The following is a 27,621-nucleotide window of genomic DNA, read 5'->3' as shown; positions in this document are numbered from 1 at the left end:
ACAACTGGGAAGCGGACTTCCTCAGCAGACACAAGCTCCATCCAGGAGAATGGGGACCCCACTCAGAGGTTTTCGCAGAGGTAACAAGCCGGTGGGGCGTACTTCACATAGACACGATGGCCTCTCACCTCAACAAGAAGCTTCGGAGGTACTGTTCCAGGTCAAGAGACCGGCAAGCAGGGCAGTGGACTCCCTGGTAACTCCTTGAGTGTTCCACTCGGTGTATGTATTCCCTCCACTTCCTCTCATCCCAAGGATTCTCAAACTAATCAAAAGAACAAATGTTCAGGCGATCCTCATTGCTCTGGACTGGCCAAGACGGGCTTGGTACGCGGATTTTCTGGAATTACTACTGGAGGATCCGAGGCCTGTCCTTCTTCGCGAGGACCTTCTACAACAGGGGTTGTTCGCCTATTAAGACTTACTGCGGCTACGTTTCATGGCATGGAGGTTGAACGTCAGATTTTAGCTCGGAAAAAGTATATGTCTTGGTGTGAATCCAAGACGTTTCCTATGGTGGAGTTTCAACTGGGACGTTTCCTCCTCTTTCTGCAAGCTGGTGTGGATGTAGGCCTACGCTTGGGCTCCATCAAGGTCCAGATTTCGGGCTTGTCCATTTTCTTCCAGAAACAATTGGCTGCTCTCCCTGAGGTTCAGAGTTTCTTGAAGGGAGTTCTGCACATCCAACCACCCTTTCTGCCTCCTACGGCACTTTGGGATCTTAATGTGGTGCTGCAGTTCCTGCAATCGGATTGGTTTGAACCTTTACAGAAGGTGGATGTAAAGTTTATTACTTGGAAGACAGTCACTGTTGGCATTGGCATCTGCAAGACGTGTGTCTGAATTCGGGGCATTGTCGCACAAGAGCCCCTACTTGATTTTCCATGAAGATAGGGCTGAACTCAGAACACGTCAGCAATTTCTTCCAAAGGTTGTATAGGCTTTTCATATCAACCAACCTATTGTGGTGCCAGTGGCTACTGACAACTCGATTACCTCAAGTCCCTGGATGTTGTGCGGGCTTTGAAAATTTATGTGAAGAGAACTACTTGTCACAGGAAGTCAGACGCACTTTTTGTCCTTTATGATCCCAACAAGATTGGATGTCCTGCTTCTAAGCAGACCAATTCTTGCTGGATCAGGCTTACTATCCAGCATGCTTATTCTGCAGCAGGTTTGGCTTATCCAAAATCTATTCAGGCCCACACTACACGTAAAGTGGGTTCTTCCTGGGCGGCTGCCCGGGGTGTCTCGGCTCTTCAGCTTTGCCGAGCGGCTACTTGGTCTGGTTCGAACACATTTGCTAATTATTACAAGTTCGATACTTTGGCCTCTTAGGACCCAAAGTTTGGTCAATCAGTTCTGCAGGTACCTCAGCACTCTCCCTCCCGTACTGGGAGCTTTGGTACATCCCCATGGTACTAAATTGGACCCCAGCATCCTCTAGGATGTAAGAGAAAACAGGATTTTAATTACCTACCGGTAAATCCTTTTCTCTTACTCCGTAGAGGATACTGGGCGCCCGCCCAGTGCTTCATATTCTTGCATTGTTACTTGTTTACGTTGTGGGTTCAGCCGTTGCTGACTCATTCCAAGTTGGTTAGCTTGCCTTTCCTTTTTGTTATGTGTGAGCTGGTGTGACTCTCATCACCATCTGTGTATTTCCTTCTCTCGAAGTATGTCCGTCTCCTCTGGCAAAGTTTCTAGACTGAGTCTGGTAGGAGGGGCATAGAGGGGGGAGCTAGCCCACACTATTAAACTCTTAAAGTTCCAGTGGCTCCCAAAGGACCCGTCTATTCCCATGGTACTAAACTGGACCCCAGCATCCTCTACGGACTACGAGAAAATAGGATTTTAATTGCCTACTGGTAAATCCTGGTAAATCCTTTTCTCGTAGTCCGTAGAGGATGCTGGGGTCCACATTAATACCATGAGGTATAGACGGGTCCACTAGGAGCCACTGGCACTTTAAGAGATTGATAGTGTGGGCTGGCTCCTCCCTCTATGCCCCTCCTACCAGACTCAGTCTAGAAACTGTGCCCGAGGAGATGGACAACTTCAAAAGAAGTATTTTACACAGATAGTGGTGAGATTCATACCAGCTCACACACAAGTAGCTTGAAACATCAGCAACGGCTGAAAAAGATTACTTGGCAAGTAACAAAACAGTACTTAACCAAGAACTAAGTAGTACTGAACTAAGTAACCACTGCAGGATCACGAAGCGCTGGGCGGGCACCCAGCATCCTCTACGGACTACGAGAAAAGGATTTACCGGTATGTAATTAAAATTCTATTTTCTCTTACGTCCTAAAGGATGCTGGGGTCCACATTAGTACCATGGGGATGTACCAAAGCTCCCAGTACGAGAGGGAGAGCGCGGAGGCTCCTGCAGAACTGATTGACCAAACTTCAGGTCTTCAGAGGCCAAAATATCGAACTTGTAGAACTTTGCAAATGTGTCCGACCCAGACAAAGTAGCCGCTCGGCAAAGCTGTAAAGCCGAGACACCCCAGGCAGCCACCCAGGAAGAACCCACCTTACGAGAAGAGTGGGCCTTAACAGACGTAGGACATGGCAATCCTTCCGTAGAATATGCATGCTGGATAGTGAACCTGATCCAGCGAGATATTGTCTGCTTAGAAGCAGGACACCCAAGTTTCTTGGGCTCATACAGGACAAACAGAGTCAGATTTTCTGTGACGAGCTGTCCTCTTCACATAGATTTTCAGAGCCGTTACCACATCCAAGGACTTCAAAGAATCTGAGTCAGTAGCAACTGTCACCACAATAGGTTGGTTGATATAAAATGCGTACACAACCTTCGGAAGGAACTGCTGACGTGTCGGAGCTCAGCTCTATCTTCATGGAAGATCAAGTAGGGGCTCTTACAAGACAAAGCCCCCAGCTCCGACACACGCTAGCAGAAGCTAAGGCCAACAAAGTGACAGCCTTCCATGTGAGAAACTTGACCTCAACCTCCTGTAGAGGCTCCAACCAATCCGATTGGAGAAACTGCAGCACCACGTTAAGATCCCATGGTGCCGTAGGCGGCACAAAGGGAGGCTGGAAGTGCAAAACCCCTTTTAAAAAGGCCTGAACCTCCGGGAGGGAAGCCAACTGATTCTGGAAGAAAATAGATAGGGCCGAAATCTGGACCTTTACGGATCCCAACCTCAGGCCCATATGCACACCTGCTTGCAGGAAGAGGAGAAACCGTCCCAGTTGAAACTCCACCACTTCTTGGACTCACACCAAGATACATATTTTTTCCAAATACTATGGTAATGCTTAGACGTTACTCCTTTCTTAGCCTGTATCAGGGCAGGAATTACCTTGTTCGGAATGCCCTTCCGAGCTAATATCTGGCGTTCAACCTCCATGACGTCAAGCGTAGCCGCGGTAAGTCTTGATAAGTGAACAGCCCCTGCTGCAGCAGGTCCTTTCCGAAGAGGAAGAGGCAGTAGATCCAGAAGATCCGTGTACTAAGCCCTTCTTGGCCAGTCCGGAGCAATGAGGATCGCCTGAACTCTTGTTCTCCTTATGAGTTTTAGAACTCTTGGAATGAGTGGAAGTGGAGGAAACACATATACCGACTGGAACACCCACGGAGTCACTAGGGCGTTTACCGCCACGGCTTGCGGGTCTCTCGACCTGGAAAAATACCGCCGAAGCTTCTTGTTGAGACGAGAGGCCATCATGTCAATTTGAGGTACACCCCAAAGATCTGTTACCTCTGTGAACACCTCCGGATGGAGTCCCCACTCTCCTGGATGGAGATCGTGCCTGCTGAGGAAGTCCACTTCCCAGTTGTCTACTCCCGGAATGAAGATTGCTGACAGCGCCAATGCATGTTTTTCTGCCCAGAGGATGATTCTTGTTACCTCTGACACTGCAGCTCTGCTCTTCGTTCCGCCCTGTCGGTTGATGTAAGCCACTGTCGTTACATTTTCCGACCGCACTTGAATGGCTCGATCTCGCAGAAGATGTGCCGCTTGGAGAAAACAGTTGTAGACGGCTCTTAGTTCCAGAATGTTTATTGGTAGGCCGGCTTCCAGACTTGTCCACCTTCCTTGGAAGGTCTCCCCTTGAGTGACTGCGCCCCAGCCCCGGAGACTAGCATCCGTGGTTAGAAGGATCCAGTCCTGAATCCCGAACCTGCGGTCCTCCAGAAGGTGAGGTAACTGTAGCCACCAGAGGAGTGAAATCCTGGCCTTTGGCGACAGACGTATTCTCTGGTGGATGTGCAGATGAGATCCTGACCACTTGTCCAGGAGATCCAGTTGGAAGGGTCGAGCATGAAACCTCCTGTACTGCAGAGCCTCATAAGAGGCCACCATCTTCCCCAGAAGTCGAATGCACTGATGAACCGACACCCGGGCTGGCTTCAGGACATCCCGGACCATTGCTTGTATCACCAACGCTTTTTCCTCTGGGAGAAACACCCTCTGCACTTCCGTGTTGAGGATTATTCCCAGAAAGGACAACCTCCTGGACGGCTCCAAATGTGATTTTGGAAGATTTAGGATCCAACCGTGTTCCCTGAGTAGGTGGGTCGTGAGAACATCGGACTGTAATAGCTTCTCCTTGGACGATGCCTTTATCAGCAGATCGTCCAGATACGGAATTATGTTCACCCCCTGTCTGCGGAGGAGAACCATCATCTCCGCCATCACCTTGGTGAATACCCTCGGTGCTGTGGAGAGGCCGAATGGCAGGACCTGGAACTGAAAATGACTGTCTAACAGTGCGAATCAGAGAAAAGCTTGATGCGGCGGCCAAATCAGAATGTGGAGGTACGCATCCTTGATATCCAGGGATACCAGGAATTCCCCCCTCCTCCAGACCTGATATCACCTCAGAGACTCCATTTTGAATTTGAACTCCCTTAGAAAGGGGTTTAGTGATTTTAAGTTCAAAATGGGCCTGACTGAACCATCCGGTTTCGGTACCACGAAAAGATTCGAATAGTAATGGGGTGGAACTGGTACAATGACCTGTGACTCCACCAACTTCTGGATGGCTTCCTGTAGGATAGCCCTGTCCGCCAGCAAAGCTGGCAAGCCTGATTTGAAGAATCGGTTAGGAGGGAGATCTTGAAACTCCAGCCTGTATCCCTGGGAGACAATATTTTCCACCCAGGGATCCAGACCGGACGACACCCAGACGTGGCTGAAATGCCTGAGTCTCACCCCCACCGGCCCCACCTCCAGGCCGCGCTGTCCATCATCATGGTGAGGACTTTGGCGTACCTGAAGCAGGCTTCTGTTCCTGGGAACCCGCCGCAGCAGGTTTCTTCGATTTTGGCCGACTTCCTCTAAAGAAGGTGTTGGACGGCTTGGCCTTTCTTGTTTTAGCAGCCCGAAAGGACTGTGAGGCAGCTGAAGAAAAAGGTTTCTTCATAGCAGGTGCAGCTGAGGGAAGAAAAGGTGACTTACCCGCTGTAGCCGTGGAAATCCACGCATCCAATGCTTCCCCAAAGAGAGCCTGACCTGTGTAGGGTAGGGTCTCCACACCTCTCCTGGATTCCGTGTCGGCAGACCACTGGCGCAGCCAAATTCCTCTACGAGTTGAGACAGACATGGACGATATCCCTGCAGCCATTGAACCCAGGTCTTTCATGGATTCCACCATAAATCCTGCAGAATCCTGAATGTTAAGTAAAAACAATTCAACTTCACTTTTATCCATTGTATCCAAATCCTCAAGTAATGTGGCTGAACACTTTACTATAGCTTTGGAAATTCATGCACAGGCAATAGTAGGACGTAGTATCGCCCCTGAAGCCGTGTATATGGATTTGAGTGTAGTGTCAATTTTGCGATCAGCCGGTTCTTTTAACGTGGTAGATCCGGGGACAGGTAAAACCACCTTACATACAGACGCGTCAACTATGGATGGGTTTTCCCATTTTTTCCTATCCTCCTCAGGAAATGTGTAAGCAACCAGAACCTTTCTAGGGATCTGAAATTTTTTCTCTAGGTTTTCCCAGGCTTTCTTAAATATAGCATTTAGGCCCTCATTCCGAGTTGTTCGCTCGCTAGCTGCTTTTAGCAGCATTGCAAACGCTAGGCCGCCGCCCTCTGGGAGTGTATCTTAGCTTAGCAGAATAGCGAACGAAAGATTAGCAGAACTGCTACTAAATAATTCCCTGCAGTTTCTGAGACCTACAGACCTACTCCTAGATTGCGATCACCTCAGTCCATTTAGTTCCTGGTTTGACGTCACAAACACGCCCTGCGCTTGGCCAGCCACTCCCCCATTTCTCCAGCCACTCCTGTGTGAAAAAACGTAGCTCGAGCTTGTGTAAATCTCCAAAGTTTTGTGTTAAATTACTTAACGCATGCGCGCTGCGTACCATACGCATGCGCATTTTCCACCTAATCGCTGCGTTGCGAAAAACAGCAACGAGCGAACAACTCGGAATGACCACCCTAATTCCTTAGACGCAGGGAAGGTTAGCGAGGTTTTCTTTTTATCAGTGAAATAATCCTCCTCAACCTGCTCAGGTGTTGTATCAGCAATATGCAACACATCTCTAATGGCCTCTATCATCAACTGCACCCCTTTTGCAAGAGATGCCGCCCCTCGCAGCACATCCCCATCACCGCATCACAATCGGTATCCGTGTCATCTTGAATATCTGGGCAAGAGCACGTAGGGGGCCCTGAGGTAACAGAACCGGACCAAACTGCCATAGAGTTCTGTAAAACCTGAGTTGCAGATTCAATTTGTGCAACTCTAGTAGAAATCTGAGAAATCATACTTTTAATAGAGGCTAACCTGATTACATGGAATGGGATCATCCTGAGAGGACATATCCTCTGCAGCATATGACAGAGTCCCTGGACATAGCTTAATGGAGACCACAACCACTCCACACACACACACACACACGCGCGCGCGCGCACACACACACACACACACACACACACACACACACACGCACACGGGGCAGACAGAGTTTCCCCCCCAAAAAAATGTCAAGAGAGACACAGAGATTGGAGCCAACCCACACACAGCGCTTCAGGATATAGGGAAACCCTTATCCAGCGCTTACTGTGCACCTTAATAGGTTGCACAGTACAGATATACAGCCCCCCCCCCCCCCCCCCCTTCTACAACCCCCTGGTACCGTATAAGATAGCTGGTGTTGATTTGGAGGGACAGCTCTCACTGACTGCGCTTCTGCAGGCAGGAAAATGATGCTGAATGCTGCAGGGTCCGCTCTGAGGAGAAGCTCAGCCCCCTTCCATGGCGCTGTCTTCCCGCTCTTCTGAAGATTATAATCAGGGCCGGTTTGAGCCCTCTCTGCGCCCTGGGCAGGAAATGGGGGCATGACTTAATACAGGAGGCGTGGCCAGTTACGCCCCCTGTACAGTAGTAGCGCCTCTAAAATGCTGAGCGGTGCACGATGACGTCATCGCGCACCGCACAGCAAAGGTCCTCTCCACAAAGGGAAACTAGACCTTCACAGGGGGACACAGCCGGGGGACACAGCGGTCAGCGGAGGGCACAGCAGCAGCAGCGGATCTTGCCATGGTGCGGTGCCCTCCGGAAGGCGGCACCCCGGGCAAAAGTCCTGCTTGCCCGTGGCAAGATCCGCTACTGATTATAATGGCCTGTGGAATTGTGCTGGCAGTGATCCTGGGACCCTGACAGGCTTGGTGGTCAGTGTAGGGTGTAGGTGCTGGCTCAGGGCGCCCCTCACAGCGCCGCACCATGTACCGCTGAGCCCCGGAGCGCAGTTAGTACTGCGCTCCATACCCTGTTGCCGCCATCTTCACACCGGCTTCCCGCTTGCCAGGGGGGCCGGTGACTAACTCGCCACAGATCTTCTGGCTCTGTAAGGGGGTAGCGGCATGCTGTTGGGCTGAGCAATCCCCTGTGGCGGAGAACGTTCGATCCCCTCAGGAGCTCAGTATCCTGTCAGCTGAGATAGTGGCTCAGACCCCGTAGGGCGGACACTATTCCCCCCCTTAGTCCCTCGATGCAGGGAGGCTATTGCCAGCAGCCTCCCTGTGCCTAAACTCTTATTAAAAATAATAAAACTAAAAGACCTCCTATGGAGCTCCCGTAGCTGTGACCAGCTCCTCTGGGCACATTTTCTAAACTGAGTCTGGTAGGAGGGGAATAGAGGGAGGAGCCAGCCCACACTCTCAATCTCTTAAAGTGCCAGTGGCTCCTAGTGACCAGGGCCCAAGGTACCTGAAGCAGCTACTGACCCCATACTGCCCCACTCGATTACTGTGATCTGTAGATGAAGGACTTTTAGCAGTACCTAGAATCTCCCGTAATTCATCTGGGGGTCGAGCTTTTAGTCACGCGGCTCCGACTCTATGGAACCCACTTCCCCGCACAGTGTGAGAGGCCCCAACTATAGAATCCTTCAAAAGTAGACTCAAGACTTTCCTTTTTACTCAAGCATTCCCATAATTGTCCCTTTAGTATCTTCATGCTTCTGTATTTTATGAAAAACTGTTCTGTACTTCATTATTTTCTGTACTATATTATGCTATGTATCTGTTAAGCGCCTAGAGTCCTATTGGAGAAAGAGCGCTATATAAATAAAATGATTATTATTATTATTATTATTATTATTATTATTATAGTGGACCAGTCTATACCCCATGGTACTAATGTGGACCCCAGCATCCTCTAGGACGTAAAAGAAAAGGATGTACCGGTAAGTAATTAAAATTCAGTTTTTTTCAACTATATTGCTATATAAAACTATCTATAATGTGTAGGGCACTTATATCTCCATTATGTTCCGAGGTATGTTGACACAGTGGGGTAAATTTACTAAGGTGGGAGATTTTTAGAACTGGTGATGTTGCCCATAGCAACCAATCAGATTATATCTATTATCTGCTAGAAGCAGCTAGATAAATGGTAAGTAGAATCTGATTGGTTGCCATGGGCAACATCACCAGTTCTAAAAATCTCCCACCTTAGTAAATTTACCCCAGTGTATGCCACAGGCTCAGCTAGACATTCCAATTGTTGTAGAACTACAAGTGACAGCCAGTCCATTTCTTGCCTAGCCCTGATGTATATTAATCATGTAACGAATCTGTAATACTTTAATAGCTGGTTTTAAAAAGAAACATAAGGTAAGCTGTACATTTTTTAACAAAGTTGGTAAAAAAAAGAAAAAACGCCAACTTCCGCCAGCGATGTTATCGTTGCTAGCTATGGTGCCTGAACATCATTCCGATGTCACTTCCGGCTGTCAGTGGAAAGATGGCGGCGCCCAAAGGACACGCGTTACTGCACCGGGTATTGGCAGAGTGTCCGGTAACGAAAGCGCGGGCCTGCGACCTGGTGTTACCACACGGCCCTGTGAGGACGCCGGTGTTCATGCCGGTGGGGACTCAGGGGACGATGAAGGGGATCACCGCTGATCAGCTACGGGACCTGGGCTGTGAGATTTGCCTGGGGAACACCTATCACCTAGGAATGAGGCCGGTAAGAAGCGAATAGGGAAGTGGACTGCGACTAGAATGGGAGAACCTGGGAGGGTGTTGTGCAATTAGTCCCATCTTCCCTGAGTGCTGCGCAGCCTTTGTTGTACTATAAATCCAAGGATTCCTGATTGCTCTCCAGTTGTTGTTGAACTTGAAGTCCCTGCTTTCCTGATTGTTGCAGGTTGTTGGACTGTAAAGCTAGGTACACACTGTCCAATTTTTTTTTCTTTGTCGTCGCGATAATTAGGGTGATTTTTCAACAAATCGAAGGCCTCTTCATCTAAGTTACACACTTAAATATTTTTCTTCTTTTAAGTTACCGATTTTCTACCATACCACACTGAATCTGCATATGTCTGTCCACAAGGATAGCATAGTCATGGAAAAATGTGGGAAATATGTTCAGATTATTGAAAATGTCCACGATATTGAATCAACATTTCGGTCTTGACCTACTGACTAGATCACAGGTTCTCAAACTCAGTCCCCCACACAGTACATGTTTTGCAGATCACCTTACAGAATCGCAAGTGAAATAATTAGCTCCACATGTGGACCTTTTAAAATGTGTCCGTGAGTAATTAATACACCTGTGCACTTGCTGGGTTACCTGCAAGACATGCACTGTGTGGGGTCCTGAGGACCGAGTTTGAGAACCACTGGACTAGATTATTAGAGGTTCGTGTTTGTGGGCAAGATTTTTTTAAGTTTATTGGCAAAGTCCAAATTATACTTCTGACAGAGTTAAATGGTTTGTTCCAATTTATGCTGATATGTAGAAACAGGAATTTGTCCTTTTTATGTTTATATTTTCTCAGATTTGCTCAGTTCAAATTCCCATGAGCTTATACGGTGCAACAATATACAATGTTGTGAATATATTGGAATGCGTTGCTTGTCCTTTCTTACAGATAGTAGAACAGTCTGGAAATCATAAATTATTTGCTTGTTAATAATAATTTGGGCAATTCTACCCCTGCTGCTAATACACAATTTAGTTTGTGATTTCAATAACATTCTAGGCCGCTGCAATCAAGAACGTGGCGGCGGGACTCCTGAGGGCGCAGCTAAGCTAAGCTGTGCCGGAAGGAGCCATCCTCGGTTTCTGCTAACCAGCAGAAATTGCGATATGATCGACTCGCCTCTAGTCTCCAAACCTTTAAACGTTCCCTGAAAACTCAGCTCTTCAGACAAATTCCAGACCCACCCACAACCTTCAGTGCTTCCCTATCTAATTACATTCTCTCTGTTCATAACATACATAACACATACCTCCCAACATGACCCTCTCCAGGAGGGACACAGTGCTCTGCTTCTGGACTTTTCTCTTAATGTATGATCGTCATCACCTGTGTTGAACAGGTTACTGGATAAGAAAGGTGTTTCAGCACAAGTGATGGCAATCATACATTAAGAGAAAAGTCCAGAAGCAGAACATTCTGTCCCTCCTGTAGAGGGTCATGTTGGGAGGTATGATAACATCACATATTTCTCTGACGTCCTAGTGGATGCTTGGAACTCCGTAAGGACCATGGGGAATAGCGGCTCCGCAGGAGACTGGGCACAACTAAAAGAAAGCTTTTAGACTACCTGGTGTGCACTGGCTCCTCCCACTATGACCCTCCTCCCAGTTAGATTTCTGTGCCCGGCCGAGCTGGATGCACACTAGGGGCTCTCCTGAGCTCCTAGAAAGAAAGTTTATTTTAGTTTTTTTATTTTACAGTGATACCTGCTGGCAACAGGCTCACTGCATCGAGGGACTAAGGGGAGAAGAAGCGAACCTACCTAACTGGTGGTAGCTTGGGCTTCTTAGGCTACTGGACACCATTAGCTCCAGAGGGATCGACCGCATGGAACTGGCCTTGGTGTTCATCCCGGAGCCGCGCCGCCGTCCCCCTTACAGAGCCAGAAGCAAGAAGAGGTCCGGAAAATCGGCGGCAGAAGACATCAGTCTTCACCAAGGTAGCGCACAGCACTGCAGCTGTGCGCCATTGCTCCTCATACACACTTCACACTCCGGTCACTGAGGGTGCAGGGCGCTGGGGGGGGGCGCCCTGAGCAGCAATAAAAACACCTTGGCTTGCAAATATATCACAATATATAGCCCCAGAGGCTATATATGTGATAAATACCCCTGCCAGAATCCATAAAAAAGCGGGAGAAAAGTCTGTGAAAAAGGGGCGGAGCTATCTCCCTCAGCACACTGGCGCCATTTTCTCTTCACAGTGCAGCTGGAAGACAGCTCCCCAGGCTCTCCCCTGTAGTTTGCAGGCTCAAAGGGTTAAAAAGAGAGGGGGGGCACTAAATTTAGGCGCAATATTGTATATACAAGCAGCTATTGGGAAAAATTCACTCAATATAGTGTTAATCCCTAAATTATATAGCGCTCTGGTGTGTGCTGGCATACTCTCTCTCTGTCTCCCCAAAGGGCTGTGTGGGGTCCTGTCCTCAGTCAGAGCATTCCCTGTGTGTGTGCGGTGTGGCTGTGTCGACACGTTTGATGAGGAGGCTTATGTGGTGGCAGAGCAGATGCCGATAAATGTGATGTCGCCCCCTGTGGGGCCGACACCAGAGTGGATGGATAGGTGGAAGGTATAAACCGACAGTGTCAACTCCTTACATAAAAGGCTGGATGACGTAACAGCTGTGGGACAGCCGGCTTCTCAGCCGCGCCTGCCCAGGCGTCTCAAAGGCCATCAGGGGCTCAAAAACGCCCGCTCCCTCAGATGGCAGACACAGATGTCGACACGGAGTCTGACTCCAGTGTCGACGAGGTTGAGACATATACACAATCCACTAGGAACATCCGTTACATGATCCCGGCAATAAAAAATGTGTTACACATTTCTGACATTAACCCAAGTACCACTAAAAAAGGGTTTTATGTGTGGGGAGAAAAAGCAGGCAGTGTTTTGTTCCCCCATCAAATGAGTGAATGAAGTGTGAAAAAGCGTGGGTTCCCCCGATAAGAAACTGGTAATTTCTAAAAAGTTACTGGTGGCGTACCCTTTCCCGCCAGAGGATAAGTTACGCTGGGAGATATCCCCTAGGGTGGATAAGGCGCTCACACGTTTGTCAAAAAAGGTGGCACTGCCGTCTTAGGATACGGCCACTTTGAAGGTACCTGCTGATAAAAAGCAGGAGGCTATCCTGAAGTCTGTATTTACACACTCAGGTACTAGACTGAGACCTGCAGATAGTGCTGCTGCAGCGTGGTCTGTATCCCTGTCAAACAGGGATACTATTTTGCGAACATAAGAGCATATTAAAGACGTCGTCTTATATATGAGGGATGCACAGAGGGATATTTTGCCGGCTGGCATCCAGAATTAATGCAATGTCCATTCTGTCAGGAGGGTATTAGAGACTCAACACTGGACAGGTGATGCTGACTTTAAAAGGCACATAGAGCCTTATAAGGGTGAGGAATTGTTTGGGGATGGTCTCTGGGACCTCGTATCCACAGCAACAGCTGGGAAGAAAATTTTTTACCTCCAGGTTTCCTCACAGCCTAAGAAAGCACTGTATTATCAGGTACAGTCCTTTTGGCTTCAGAAAAGCAAGCGGGTCAAAGGCGCTTCCTTTCTGCACAGAGACGAGGGAAGAGGGAAAAAGCTGCACCAGTCAGCCAGTTCCCAGAATCAAAATTCTTCCCCCGCTTCCTCTGAGTCCACCGCATGACGCGGGGGCTCCACAGGCGTAGCCAGTTAAGGTGGGGGGCCGCCTCAAAAATTTCAGCGATTAGTGGGCTCGCTCACAGGTGGATCCCTGGATCCTTCAAGTAGTATCTCAGGGGTACAAGCTGGAATTCGAGGCGTCTCCCCACCCGCCGTTTCCTCAAATCTGCCTTGCCGACAACTCCCTCAGGCTGGGAGGCTGTGCTAGAGGCAATTCACAAGCTGTATTCCCAGCAGGTGATAGTCAAGGTGCCCCTACTTCAACAAGAACGGGGTTACTATTCCACACTGTTTGTGGTACCGAAACCGGATGGTTCGGTGAGACCCATTTTAAATTTGAAATCCTTGAACACATACATAAAAAAATTCAAGTTCAAGATGGAATCGCTCAGGGTGGTTATTGCAAGCCTGGAGGAGGGGGATTACATGGTATCCCTGGACATCAAGGAGGCTTACCTACATGTCCCCATTTACTATCCTCACCAGGAGTACCTCGGATTTGTGGTACAGGATTGCCATTACCAGTTCCAAACACTGCCGTTTGGACTGTCCACGGCACCGAGGGTCTTTACCAAGGTAATGGCAGAAATGATGATACTCCTTCGAAAAAAGGGAGTTTTAATTATCCCGTACTTGGACGATCTCCTTATAAAGGCGAGGTCCAGGGAGCAGTTGTTGGTCGGAGTAGCACTATCTCGGGAAGTGCTACAACAGCACGGATGGATTCTATACATTCCAAAGTCACAGCTGGTTCCTACCACACGCCTACTGTTCCTGGGGATGGTTCTGGACACAGAACAGAAAAAAGTATTTCTCCCGCAGGAGAAAGCCAAGGAGCTGTCATCTCTAGTCAGAGACCTCCTGAAACCAAAACAGGTATCGGTGCATCACTGCACACGAGTCCTGGGAAAAATGATAGCTTCTTACGAAGCAGAATTCCATTCGGCAGGTTCCATGCAAGAACCTTTCAGTGGGACCTTTTGGACAAGTGGTCGGGATCGCATCTTCAGATGCATCGGCTGATACCCTGGTCCTTGGAGACAGGGTTATCTCTACTGTGGTGGCTGCAGAGTGCTCATCTTCAAGAGGGCCGCAGATTCGGCATACAGGACTGGGTCCTGGTAACCACGGATGCCAGCCTTCGAGGCTGGGGGGCAGTCACACAGGGAAGAAATTTCCAAGGACTTTGGTCAAGTCAGGAGTCGTCCCTACACATAAATGTTCTGGAACTGAGGGCCATTTACAATGCCCTAAGTCTGGCAAGGCCTCTGCTTCAAAACCAGCCGGTACTGATCCGATCAGACAACATCATGGCGGTCGCCCATGTAAACCGACAGGGCGGCACAAGAAGCAGGATGGCGATGGCAGAAGCCACAAGGATTCTCCGATGGGCGGAAAATCACGTCTTAGCACTGTCAGCAGTGTTCATTCCGGGAGTGGACAACTGGGAAGCAGACACGACCTACACCCGGGAGAGTGGGGACTTCATCCAGAAGTCTTCTAACTGTTGGTAAACCGTTGGGAAAGGCCACAGGTGGACATGATGGCGTCCCGCCTAAACAAAAAACTAGATATTGCGCCAGGTCAAGGGACCCTCAGGCAATAGCTGTGGACGCTCTAGTGACACCATGGGTGTACCAGTCGGTTTATGTATTCCCTCCTCTGCCTCTCATACCAAAGGTACTGAGAATAATAAGAAAACGAGGAGTAAGAACGATACTCGTGGTTCAGGATGGGCCAAGAAGAGCTTGGTACCCAGAACTTCAAGAAATGATATCTGAGGACCCATGGCCTCTACCGCTCAGACAGGATCTGCTACAGCAGCGGCCCTGTCTGTTCCAAGACTTACCGCGGCTGCGTTTGACGGCATGGCGGTTGAATTCCGGATCCTAAAGGAAAAGGGCATTCCGGAGGAAGTCATTCCTACGCTGATAAAAGCCAGGAAAGAAGTAACCGCAAACCATTATCACCGTATTTGGCGAAAATATGTTGCGTGGTGTGAGGCCAGGAAGGCCCCAACAGAGGAATTTCAGCTGGGTCGTTCTCTGCACTTCCTACAGTCAGGAGTGACTATGGGCCTAAACTTGGGTTCCATTAAGGTCCAGATTTCGGCTCTGTCGATTTTCTTCTAGAAAGAACTGGCTTCACTGCCTGGAGTTCAGACATTTGTAAAGGGAGTGCTGCATATTCAGCCCCCTTTTGTGCCTCCTGTGGCACCTTGGGATCTCAACGTGGTGTTGAGTTTCCTAAAATCACATTGGTTTGAGCCACTTAAAACTGTGGATTTGAAATATCTCACGTGGAAAGTGGTCATGTTATTGGCCTTGGCTTCGGCCAGGCGTGTGTCAGAATTGGCGGCTTTGTCATGTAAAAGCCCTTATCTGATTTTCCATATGGATAGGGCAGAATTGAGGACTCGTCCCCAGTTTCTCCCTAAGGTGGTATCAGCTTTTCACTTGTACCAACCTATTGTAGTGCCTGCGGCTACTAGGGACTTGGAAGATTCCAAGGACCTGGACGTAGTCAGGGCCTTAAAAATTTATATTTCCAGGACGGCTGGAGTCAGGAAAACTGACTCGCTTTTTATCCTGTAGGTACCCAACAAAATAGGTGCTCCTGCTTCTAAGCAGACTATTGCTCGCTGAATTTGTAGCACAATTCAGCTGGAGCATTCTGCGGCTGGATTGCCGCATCCTAAATCAGTAAAAGCCCATTCCACGAGGAAAGTGGGCTCATCTTGGGCGGCTGCCCGAGGGGTCTCGGCTTTACAACTTTGCCGAGCTGCAACTTGGTCAGGGGCAAACACGTTTGCAAAATTCTACAAATTTGATACCCTGGCTGAGGAGGACCTTGAGTTCTCTCATTCGGTGCTGCAGAGTCATCCGCACTCTCCCGCCCGTTTGGGAGCTTTGGTATAATCCCCATGGTCCTTACGGAGTTCCCAGCATCCACTAGGACGTCAGAGAAAATAAGATTTTACTCACCGGTAAATCTATTTCTCGTAGTCCGTAGTGGATGCTGGGCGCCCATCCGAAGTGCGGATTGTCTGCAATACTTGTATGTAGTTATTGCCTAACTAAGGGTTATTGTTGAGCCATCTGTTGAGAGGCTCAGATATATTTCATACTGTTAACTGGGTATAGTATCACAAGTTATACGGTGTGATTGGTGTGGCTGGTATGAGTCTTACCCGGGATTCAAAATCCTTCCTTATTGTGTCAGTTCTTCCGGGCACAGTATCCTAACTGAGGCTTGGAGGAGGGTCATAGTGGGAGGAGCCATTGCACACCAGGTAGTCTAAAAGCTTTCTTTTAGTTGTGCCCAGTCTCCTGCGGAGCCGCTATTCCCCATGGTCCTTACGGAGTTCCCAGCATCCACTACAGACTACGAGAAATAGATTTACCGGTGAGTAAAATCTTATTTTTGTCTTTCTTTACTCTCACACCCTCCTGACACTTGGCCAGCATTGCTGTGTGATCATATCATACAACCCATTAAGAACCTAGCAACCTGGTGGACCATTATGCAATAGGTAGCATCTATCCTTGTGTATCAATGCCTATTTCCCTATAGATTGTAAGCTTGCGAGCAGGGCCTTCCTACCTCTGTCTGTCTGTTTTTACCCAGTTTTGTTCTATTACCGTTGTTCTAATTGTAAAGCGCAATGGAATATGCTGCGCTATGTAAGAAACTGTTAATAAATAAATAATAATTTCTGCTTGTTGAAGGGGGGGAGGGGGTCAGCATGCTGGGTGGTCTTGCCCAACGATGGACGGCATGCTAGGAGAAGGTTAGAATTTGCTCTCCTTACTGAATTAGGCCCAGAATCCGTATGATTTGATTGTTCATTCTCCAGTGTTTGGGAGTAAATGATCGATTGTCACTACTCCCATACATCACCAAATTTTCATTCTATACAGCCAGATTGGACAGATTATTGAATACAATGCACCTAGCTTTAGTCCCTGCATAGCTGCTCGGCAGTTGTACTATAAGTAATGTCCAAAGTTAATAATAGAAAAAGAAGTATGTTGCAAATCTTGAGGAATTCTCTGACTAGCTACAGTAGATATCAAGTTTCGGCAACAATGGAGATGCATAAGGGACCTGAAAAAGAAATCCAGATGTTGAGTTGGTGGACCTGATATTACCGGGTGGTCTTCAGGTTGGCGACTGTCGGGATCCCGGCGCACAGTATACCGGCGCCGGAATCCCGACAGCCAGCATACCGACACTTTTTCTCCCCGTAGGGGTCCACGACCCCCCCGGAGGGAGAATAAATAGCGTGGCGAGCCTGCAAGGGGATCATTTGCGCTTGCCACGCTGTCAGTATGCCGGCGGTCGGGCTTCCGGCGCCGGTATGCTGGTGCCCGGCCGCCGGCATACCATACCACAGCCGATATTACCTGCACATTAAAAACCCTTTTGGAATTTTTTTGTATTGAAGTGTTTAGATGTGAATGTTTTTGATTTATTTCCTTGTAGGGGCCTGAAATAATGAAGAAGGTGAATGGTCTGCATGGTTTTATGAACTGGAACCGGAATCTTCTTACAGTAGGTTTGGAACCCTTTCAGATAACTTCAGCCTCGTGATGTTCCATGATAACGCAGATGTGGCAAAAGGTCGACATAGAATAAGTAGACGTTAGGAAAGGTTGACATGTAAATAGTCGCCACAAAAAAAGATGATTTAAAAAAAAAAAAATTTGGGGGGTGTTTTGTAACTTTTCTGGCACAAACAAGCCCCAGTAGTGTACCACGTCCCTTCTCATGGCATGCTTCGGGCAAGGTGCCTCGATCCGCTACCACTGCGTTTGGCACAGGTTACTATTCCCAATCTTAGTCCACGTGGATGGTAAAGTATGAAAGAGTTGAAACTCCCCCCCCCCAAAAAAACTTGTCTACCATATGTGTGTCGACCTTTTGACCTGTCTACCTTTTACATGACATTTTGATCTTGTCGACCTAATGCATGTCTATTATTAGTGGTAGACCTTTTTACTGTAGATCTATAATTCGGATACCTGAAAACGCACTGAATAGTCATGGTTATGTATGTATCAGGACAGTGGAGGCTTTCAGATGGTGTCCTTGGTGGAACTGTCCAAGGTGACAGAAGAGGGGGTGCACTTCAAATCTCCATATGATGGGAAAGAAATCCTTCTCACCCCAGAGAAGTCTATTGAAATCCAGAATGCACTTGGTAAGTGTTACCTCCTCATCTGTATACAAGATATATCCACAGTGTACAGCTATGTTTATCGGAAACAAATAATATGAGGTCTTTAATATGAATGTCCACTTCAAGATTAATTTGTCTTTTACATTGCTACCATCAACTGTTGCTAAATACATTTATTTCTCCTTCATCCACTAGGGGCCACTGGAGTGTAGTTACAATGGGGAATAGTAGGCAGTAGTTGGGAGCTGGCACTTTAAAAATTCTCACACTGTGGCTAGCTCCTCCCCTACTATCTCCCCTCCAAGCCAGTCTTAGTTTAGTGCCCGAGGTAGCTGGTTCACTTGGGTTTAGCTGAAGAAATTTTTCTTTTTTCTTTATTTTCTTTTTCTTACTTACACACACAGACTGGCAGCTCTGCCACTGCCAGTCTGCACCGCGGGAGCTGCCGGCGGGGTCCCATCGCAGCTGCGTGCGGCTCGGGATGGGCCCCGGCTGAGGGAGACACTGAGCTCTCCTGAGTTGGCGGACACCGCTGCGTGCGGCGCGTGTCGGGACCGCTCCATCCATCAGAAGATTCCGGCAGCAGGGCAGCGGTGAGTATCAGTGGCCGGACACCGCTGCGTGCGGCGCGTGTCAGGGTCACCCCGTCCGACAGTATACGTGAGTGCGATGTTGGAGGCCACTCCGTCGACAGAGGCCGGACACCGCTGCGTGCGGCGTGTGTCGGGGCCACTCCAGCATCTGCAGGCAGTGGTGAGTAAACACCCCCCCTTCACATGGATGTATGATTATATATTACAATGTGATCTAAGTAATATGTTGATTCCCCCAGTGTGCCACTGTAGGATCTCATGTGTCTGGAGTGGGTCAGATTATAACACAGGGCGCCTTTTCTGGTTCAAATTTGGCGCCTTTAAGGGGGGGGCGGAGCTTCAGTGCGCTATGCACAGCGCCCGCTCTGTACTGCGGCTCAGCTCTCCTCGCTCCCCGCCCGCGACACACATGGCCGGCGGGGGATGCAGGGCGCTCACAGACGGGTGCGTTTTATTTCGCCAGAGGGGGGTGGAGCTAACTCCTGCTCGGTGCAGCGAGCGTTCCCCGCGCCCCGGACATCCGCACGAGGTAATACAGATCCCGCGCTGTGCAGCGGGCTCCCTGCTCCCCGCACGCATTGCCGGACGGGGATACAGAGCGCTCACCACCCCGGGTAACTACAGATCCCGCGCTGTACAGCGGGCTCCCTGCTCCCCGCACGCATTGCCGGACGGGGATACAGAGCGCTCACCACCCCGGGTAACTACAGATCCCGCGCTGTACAGCGGGCTCCCTACTCCCCACACGCATTGCTGTCCCGCGATGTACATCGGGCTCAGCGCGGACGGGGATACATGGCGCTCACCGCTTCGTGGAACTGAAGCAGGTTAGTTTAAGTTTTGGGGGCCGACCTAATTCCGCTCTGCACAGCGGGCTCCCTGCTCCACGGCCACTGCACGCATTGCTAGAGGGAGAGTCAGGGAGCTTACTACCTCATTTAATGTTTATACTGGGAGCTTTGCTCACGGGCTCCCCGCTCCCCAGCACACACACACACATGGATAGAGCCTGCTCTATATCAGGGGCTCATTAATGTCATTATAAATAGCTTTTATAGCTTGGTGGCCATAATAGTGGAGCATATTATGCATAGGAACCCAGGTTCACATATCACCCCCTACATAATTAGCTTAATTATATATATATATATATATATATATATACCCACATATTTATATCTATATATATATATATATATGTGTATGGGGTTATGTATGGGTGTGTGTGTGTGTGTGTATATATATATATATATATATATATATATATATATACTGTTACACAGATATAGTAGCAATGTTTTTATTATAAGACAGAACTGGTTTCACATTAGCTCCGCTTTGCCACATAACTTTTTCCCCCGACTGGACGCCATTTTGGGCAACCAGCGGAGCCTCTGAGAAACAGGGCGGGTGTTACCTTCCCTTTATTATTCCTGTGTTTCACTTAATAATAATAATAATAATAATACTGGTAGTAATTTGGGGAATGTGTGTGGCATCAGACAAACAGTCGCTGTAGCGGGTATCTGATGGGACCAAGGTTTGAATCCAAAAAAAAATAAAAAAATAAAAAATAAAGAGTTACTTTAAAGGGAGCTCTTATAGCCTAGTGGCTAAGACTCCTGTCCCACAGCGCAGCGCTACTGGTTCAGGTCTCCGCTGCTCCAGAAAGTTTATTTGGATCGGGTCGGTCACTACACGTTGTAGTGCAGACCTTACATAGGGCTGTGTTTATTTAACCCACCTTTTCTCCTTTCGTTTGTCTCACCTGGGATAGTCAAAGAATTCCCTCTTAGGTGTGAAATATGCGGTGGAGACATCTGCTTAGCCCTCCACGCACCTGCAGGACGCTCCTGTTTAAACAGCTCAGATTATGCAGGTAATGTCACTGTTAACCAGAGACCTTGTACGTCATTTCCCCTCTCCAGGTTTCTAAAAGAACCTTGATAACCTTCCATGTTACAACTCGGCAGTGGAAACGCCTCTCTGGGAGGAGGAGAGAGAGGTCCAGGATACTGATGAGGTCCGTTTTTCGGTTGAGTCTGAACCAGTGTCTCAGAATATCCAGGTGCATTACACAGCAGTTCGTCTGATACTGCAGGTAAAGGAGGCGGACACGTCAAGTCCATCAGGGTTCGACGCCGATGACGAAATGACAGCGACTGGTCCAGTTTCGGATGGGCTGGGCAGGCTCCGGTGGACAGCCGGCAGACACCCGAATACACTTCAGGTATCAAACAATGTTTGTTTTCCTATCCTTCCCCCGCAGACGGCAGGAAGGGATATCAGGGCCTCTCCAATATATACCCCTCGATGTATCGCCGGTCCAACAAGCTGCCGTTTTCCTGAGGCAACCTTGCTCAGGGGTCCATCGAAGACACATATGCGGCAGCTGGGTTCTACCTTGTCCGGAGCAGGTAGGTTGTGGAACAATTGTCCTCTAGGTTACAGGATGTTTCGCATCAGGATCATTTGATGCTTGGGTACAGGTCAGAATCACGATTCTGCTTTATGTTCTTGGGAGGTTCTGCAGACTTGGAACCTGCATTTTCGCTTGGGCTGTCTTAACCCGACGACCTCTGGGGTTGCAACAGTGACAGGTGAACATGAAATCCTACGGGGCAGAGGGTTCAGGGAAAGGAACTTTCTGCAGGATTTCTTGAGCCATTGGAGGTAAGTCCACTTTGCTTTATCCTACCACTGCCCCAGCTCCAAGACAGACCTTTACCGGTCTTTCCTTTAGATTTTTCCGTGCCCTTTCAAGCTTTCCACTCCACACGGGCGATATCTCCGTCGCCAGGGGATGTCAGGGGGATAGACTGAAGCAGAGGTTCAGCATCCTCGGTCCAGTCTGATTTTAGGTCATCCTATACACCCACTACAGGTCAGACCTTCCTACCACCTGGAGGGTCCTAGGATGGGCGCATGTCGGTGGGAGAAGGCTTGGGCGGTTACAGACTAGATTTTGGAGTACAACCGTCTCAGGAGTCCCTCGGCAGGGGTCGGCCGATTTACGATGACAAGAGAGTCATACTGCAGGCGGCGCTCCATATGCTCCTAACCGCAAAGGGTGTTGATCACTGTTTTTCACATATCATTTGAATCGGGACAGTTCTCAGGCCCTTGTTTTCTCTTCACGTTCCGAAGCCAGTGGGCTTGGCCAGGCCTATTCTGGCCTTAGAATCCTTTCAGTCTGTGATTGCCAGTTTGAACAAGAAAGGGAGTTTTACGTGTCCCTTGTCTTCAGGGATGCCGGTTTACTGGTTTCCGCTGGGTTTCCTCATCGGGCTCAGATTCACATTACAGGATTCTCATTTTCACGGTCAGTCCTTTACTTTCGGTCTCTCTTCCGCTCCCACAGGGTTCAGGAAAATCATAGAATAACTCTTTTTCAAGGACAGGAGGTGACGTTGGTTCCCTAATGGGACAATCTACTGCTACTATCCCACTCTGTACATTAGGTGGCTTCTGAATATCCTGAGGATCCAGGAGCTTCTGGTTCGATACAGGTCCAATTTATGCTCCTCCTAGACGTTTTCTCAACTCGGTCCGTCAGAGGATTTTTCCTTCCTCGGCACCAGGTACTCTATTTCTTCAGTTTCTGTAGTGTAGTGGTTATCACGTTCGCCTGACACGCGAAAGGTCCCCGGTTCGGAACCGGGCAGAAACACCAGTCAAGTTGCGACGCAATGATTGGTCGCCTACATTCTCCTCTGAGCGGGGGACAACAATCTTCTTTCCAGGTCAAGCCACCAGGTCAGACTCCCGGGTAAGGTAACATTCCCCAGAGTTTGTCAGCTGGTCCGACGTTGGATCGACCTCAGGACGTTCTGACTGACTCTTTAACCCTTTACTACTCTTGGACGTGAGCAGTAGCCGAGGATGCCCTCAGGGCTCCTGGGAGTTTCTGGTTATTCTATCCTGCCTCCTTTTCTATTTCTACCTCACTTTCGGTAACACAGGAGGGGAATATGCGTGCTAGTCCTCTCGGTGGCTCTGGCTGGGCCACCCATAACTTGAAGTTACGGCTATACCTGTTGTCAGTAGAGGAGCCTTGGCTCCTACCTCAACTAGACTGTCTACTTCAACAGGGTCCTTTGCTTTGTTCAATCTTACACTGGTTTCATTTAACCGTGTGACTGTTCACGAGACCTCAGAAGGGAGGAGTCCCCTAGTTCGGTTAGGCCTACTGGGCCCCGATTTCAGAAGTCTGTTACCTCTTCTCGCTTTTGCCACTTTTGGAAAACGGTATGGGACATAATACGGATAAAAGGGGTTTTCCCCTTCTTTCAGTTACCACTCAGCCGTCATTTTTGGTTCCTCTGGGAGGTTTTGCTCCGCTGCGCTTCAAACCACATTGATCTGAATTTTAGGTTTCTGTCTTTTTCGGTTTTTCTTCCAAAAGAGATTAAGCCTGGCGGCCGTAAGTTCGGCCTCTTTTTCAGGGAGTACTCTATTGGCAACTCCCCTGGCTGTGCTTCGACCTCAGCGGTCGTTTCTTCCAGAGGGGATGTCCATGTTTCATATAAATCTGACACTAGTGTTTTTCAGTCCTCTCTGAATGTTGTCAGGGCTCGCCAACTCTCTCTTCAGAGGTCTCGGGCTATTCGATGAAGTGTTTTTCTTCTTTGTTCTGTACGATGCTCCTGTACTAAATAGCTGGGGTCCCAGCATACGCTGGGCAGTTGGATACATCTGACCATCAGACAGTCTTCTTGGCGGTTACTAGGGAGCCTCCGGTTTCCATTTCAGCGCACTTTACGCGCATTGTAAGACCTTCGTGGGCAGCTGCCTGCGGGGTCTCCATGAATATTTTGTCGGGGGGCTACTTGGTCAAACCGACATTCGTTTTGTCAAATTCTACAAGTTTGACACTTTTACGGCCTCTGCATCACTGTTTGGCCGAGCAGTTTTTACAGGACTCTCAGCGCTTCCCACCCGTTTTTGTAACTACACTCCAGTGGCCCCTAGTGGATGAAGGAGAAATCAGGATTTTGGTACTTACCGATAAATCCCTTTCTCCGATTCCACAGGGGCCACTGGACGCCCGCCCAGCGCTGTTCCTCCTGGTTTTTTGCTTAACGGTTTGCAGATCACCATATGACTGCTTGTTGAGTTCAGGCTAGCCTGGTTTTTGTCAGGCTCTGTTCCAGGTTTAGTTTGTGTTCGCCTGGCTAACCTCCTCTACCTTACGGTTTGGTTACTACAGCTCTCCTCGGGCACAGTTTTACGTAGACTGGCTTGGAGGGGAGATAGTAGGGGAGGAGCTAGCCACAGTGTGAGAATTTTTAAAGTGCCAGCTCCCAACTACTGCCTACTATTCCCCATTGTAACTACACTCCAGTGGCCCCTGTGGAATCGGAGAAAGGGATTTATCGGTAAGTACCAAAATCCTGATTTTTATATATATATATATATATATATATATATATATATATATATATATATATATATATATACATACACACACACACACACACACACACACACACACACACACACGCTGTTTTCGGGTCTTATGTCATCCAATTTGAGTTGTTTGTTTTCAAAGCCTTTAGTTACGATACAGATTTTCTTTGCTGCCTCATTTGTACAGTTGTACTCCTGTGTCATGAGAGGTAGGGAATACCGCACAGGATATGGTAAGTATAAGCAAATGATATTATAAAACCAAAGTCAAATGATTACAAGAAAACAAAGTTTTCTAATTCTAATATTACTTGGTGGTGCACCCTGAGTCAGTATAAGAACATAGGAAAATGTAGAGAAAAGAAGACTCTTTTGTGGGCGCACTCTTAAACTTGAAATAAATATGGAAATTAGTCCAAATAGATTAAAATTCAAATTTTAATGATTCAACAAAATTAAGATAATAAGTGGTTCATAAAGAAAATAATAGTCAAAACGATAATACATTCATATAGCACAGAGTGCTGATACAGAATAGAAGCTAAATTCTGGCTGACGGAAGAAATTCTGAGTGTTTATAAACAATATAGTTTGAATTTTTGGACGGTACGTTCTACTGATAAACACAACACTGTAATATGTCCCTTGTAAGAGTATAATTAATACAAATAAAGCAGTCTAGATGCTGGTTATACTTATGGATAGTATAAGGGTGGAAAAATAAGATGGCAGTGTGAATCTTCTGTCAGTGTTAGACACTGTATGGGCTAAACCAATAAGCTCTACTAAACAGAGAATTCCTCAATGGTCACCCACTTGAGTACTGACTCAGCCCAACACTGATTAGCTTCCGAGATCAGACGGCTTTGGGCGTTTCCAGTGTGGTATGATAGTAGAGGAAATGAAGAATAATTGGAAGCTCTGGAATCATTGATGAGAGTTCACGAAATTACATAGTTATTAAGATAGATATCAGAGGTAGAGGGAACCAGATGGATCTGCTGCCAATGTTAGACAGGGACGTGGCCCTGAATCAATGGTGAGAGTCCACGAAGTACAGAAAAGAAGGAAATAAGAGAACAGTACTTGTAATTTTGACAGTATTGTAATTTGGACAGTATTGGAATAAATAGTAGCATCAATTATTGTAAATGGCTGGATTCTAATGATATCGTAATCAGAAATTAACAAGACAAAAAAATGTCTGAGATGAAGAAACAAAGAAATGAAAGAATGAAGAGGGATAACAAAATAATCACCCTACTATATTAAAGTATCCAACTGCAGGATGTTGATATTGAAGGAAACAAAATGGATAACACAAAGACTGTAGCAAAATTACAATTGTATTTTCTGACTTGAAAAAAGGGGTTTAGATTGAGTAATTCCCAATATCATAATACATGTACAGTAAATCGTAATATAGAATAAGAGTATTATAGATATTAATGTAGTTGAAAAATGCTGGAACAAAACCAGCTAATAATCTGCACACCGCAAGTGTGACCTTTTTCAAACATAAATTGATACTAATTAAATGTGTAGCGATGGCGGGCCATTAACTGCTGATATGCATTTTGTAATAAAAAGATATAAGGTGAAAAAGGAGCTGATATTACCGCACTGGGTATTAAGCCATCTCGTTATTGCGAGTGCCTCTGGCTTGGTAGAGCCCCTGATGGCTCGATTGGTGAGAGAGGGGAGGTGCCGGGCGCGGCCGGCCTGACGGTGATGCTGGCGAGTGCGGGAAGCCGTCCACTGCAGGTGCCACTGGCTTGGTGGAGCCCCTGATGTCTCGATTAGTGAGAGAGGGGAAGGCGCCGGGCACCACCGACCTGGCGGTAATGCTGGCGGGTGCGGGAAGCCGTCCACTGCTTCGACGGGGACGGGAAAGTCAGAGGAGGCGCTAGGCGCATACAGGTGCTGATGAACGTCTGTTGCTGCAGTCAGCCAGATGAAAAAAAGGGGTGATGTCGGAAAACGCGTTTCACCCGTCCACCGGGCTTGATCACTTCCTGGTGAGGGCTGGATCCCAGCGGTGCTTTTAAAAGCAGGTTAATCTGGATCATCCAATCAGGCGGACATGTGTTAATCCATTAATTAGCTGCTAGGATCATGTGACTTGTGTCGTCCGGACAGATTGCAATAGTACTGGATCAATTGTTGATTGCCAGGAGACTCCATTATACATGTGAACAAAATAAAATGGGAAAAAAGGGGGGATTATAAAACACAACCAAGGTAATGAATTTAGACACTTTGATATATAAATTGTAGATAATGACCGAAGAAATGCAAGCTAAATTAAATGTAGGTAATTGCAGGTGATTGCTTTGACCCTGCAAATGTAAAAGCACAAATAAATCCTAAAAAGCGTGAAGGATGCTGTTTGTTGAATAAATAGGTTTGTAGACACAATTCACGGATGGTATCACCTAATTATGAGAAGTCCTGGTACATTAAAAGGATTAATTAGTGGCCTAATTTCCAGCTGTGAATTATATCATTAAGGCTGGGTAATATAGCTGTTATCAGATGATACTAAGACCGTTTTAATAACATTTAATTGATCCTATAGAATGCCTTCAGTGGATAGTCTCAACAGGATGAATTTAGGCCTTGATTAATTGCCAAACATAAGTATGTACACGGTAAGTGAATAAAATAAACGCAGTCTGCACAGAGTACACATGCACCGCTTAAAGTTTAACATGAGGGTAGTAGACTCTGATAAGGCTATCTATTTATCTTATAACATTCACAATAAATAGGTAAGAGACTCAGTACGCAATTGGCGTATGGGGTACCGTAAGGGTACGCACTTAGCGTAGCATACGCTCGGCCGTAATCGAGACGCACATGCGACACGCTCCCTCACAGCTTAATGCGTGGTGTCGAGCACGCTATAGGCGGCCGACTACCGTAATGCTACGCTACCAGCGTAGCGGACGCTCGAGTCCACGAGGAGAACACGAGCGGCGCAGACGCTCACGGGATGACAATCAGTAAACCTTGAATGTAACACACAGGATACTCTTATACTGTAAACCTTGTACTGAAATACTGTAGCGATGTAACGCTGCGTAACCTTGTTAATGCTAAAGCTGCTTGAGCGTTTGAGACGCTCCTATTACCTTCTGCAATATAATAAACACACGATACCTTGCTAAGGTTCCAACACCTTTACTAACAAGCTTTTAGTTATATTGAAAAGGGGAAACAGTTTACAAGTCATACACTACAAGCTAACATATCATTCTAACAGAATATCTAGACAGAAATATACAATA

General features: G+C 47.7%; 1 protein-coding gene, 1 non-coding gene and 1 pseudogene across 3 annotated transcripts in view; 2 read left to right on the top strand and 1 right to left on the bottom strand.

Annotated features, from left to right (window-relative positions):
- Positions 1-9,191: 9,191 nt before the first annotated feature.
- QTRT1 (queuine tRNA-ribosyltransferase catalytic subunit 1) overlaps positions 9,192-27,621 on the top strand; it is a 77,048-nt gene continuing 58,618 nt past the window's right edge. For both annotated transcript variants that reach the window (XR_010180489.1, XM_063931415.1), the window contains exons 1-3: positions 9,192-9,471; positions 17,633-17,701; positions 18,212-18,350. Coding sequence is in view for 1 of the 2 variants with exons in the window: in XM_063931415.1 (XP_063787485.1) it covers positions 9,220-9,471; positions 17,633-17,701; positions 18,212-18,350 (460 nt within the window). In the remaining variant the exon portion in view is untranslated. The remainder of the gene's footprint in view (positions 9,472-17,632; positions 17,702-18,211; positions 18,351-27,621) is intronic.
- Positions 22,520-22,592, top strand: TRNAV-GAC (transfer RNA valine (anticodon GAC)). Its single transcript has one exon. It is a non-coding gene; the product is annotated as a tRNA-Val (tRNA).
- LOC134937577 (5S ribosomal RNA) lies at positions 25,111-25,229 on the bottom strand (annotated as a pseudogene).

The sequence above is a fragment of the Pseudophryne corroboree genome, chromosome 6 (assembly GCF_028390025.1).
Source record: "Pseudophryne corroboree isolate aPseCor3 chromosome 6, aPseCor3.hap2, whole genome shotgun sequence".
NCBI classification, from domain to species: Eukaryota; Metazoa; Chordata; class Amphibia; order Anura; family Myobatrachidae; genus Pseudophryne; species Pseudophryne corroboree.
Note: the sequence above shows the minus strand (reverse complement) of the source record. Positions and strands in the feature narration are given on the sequence as shown.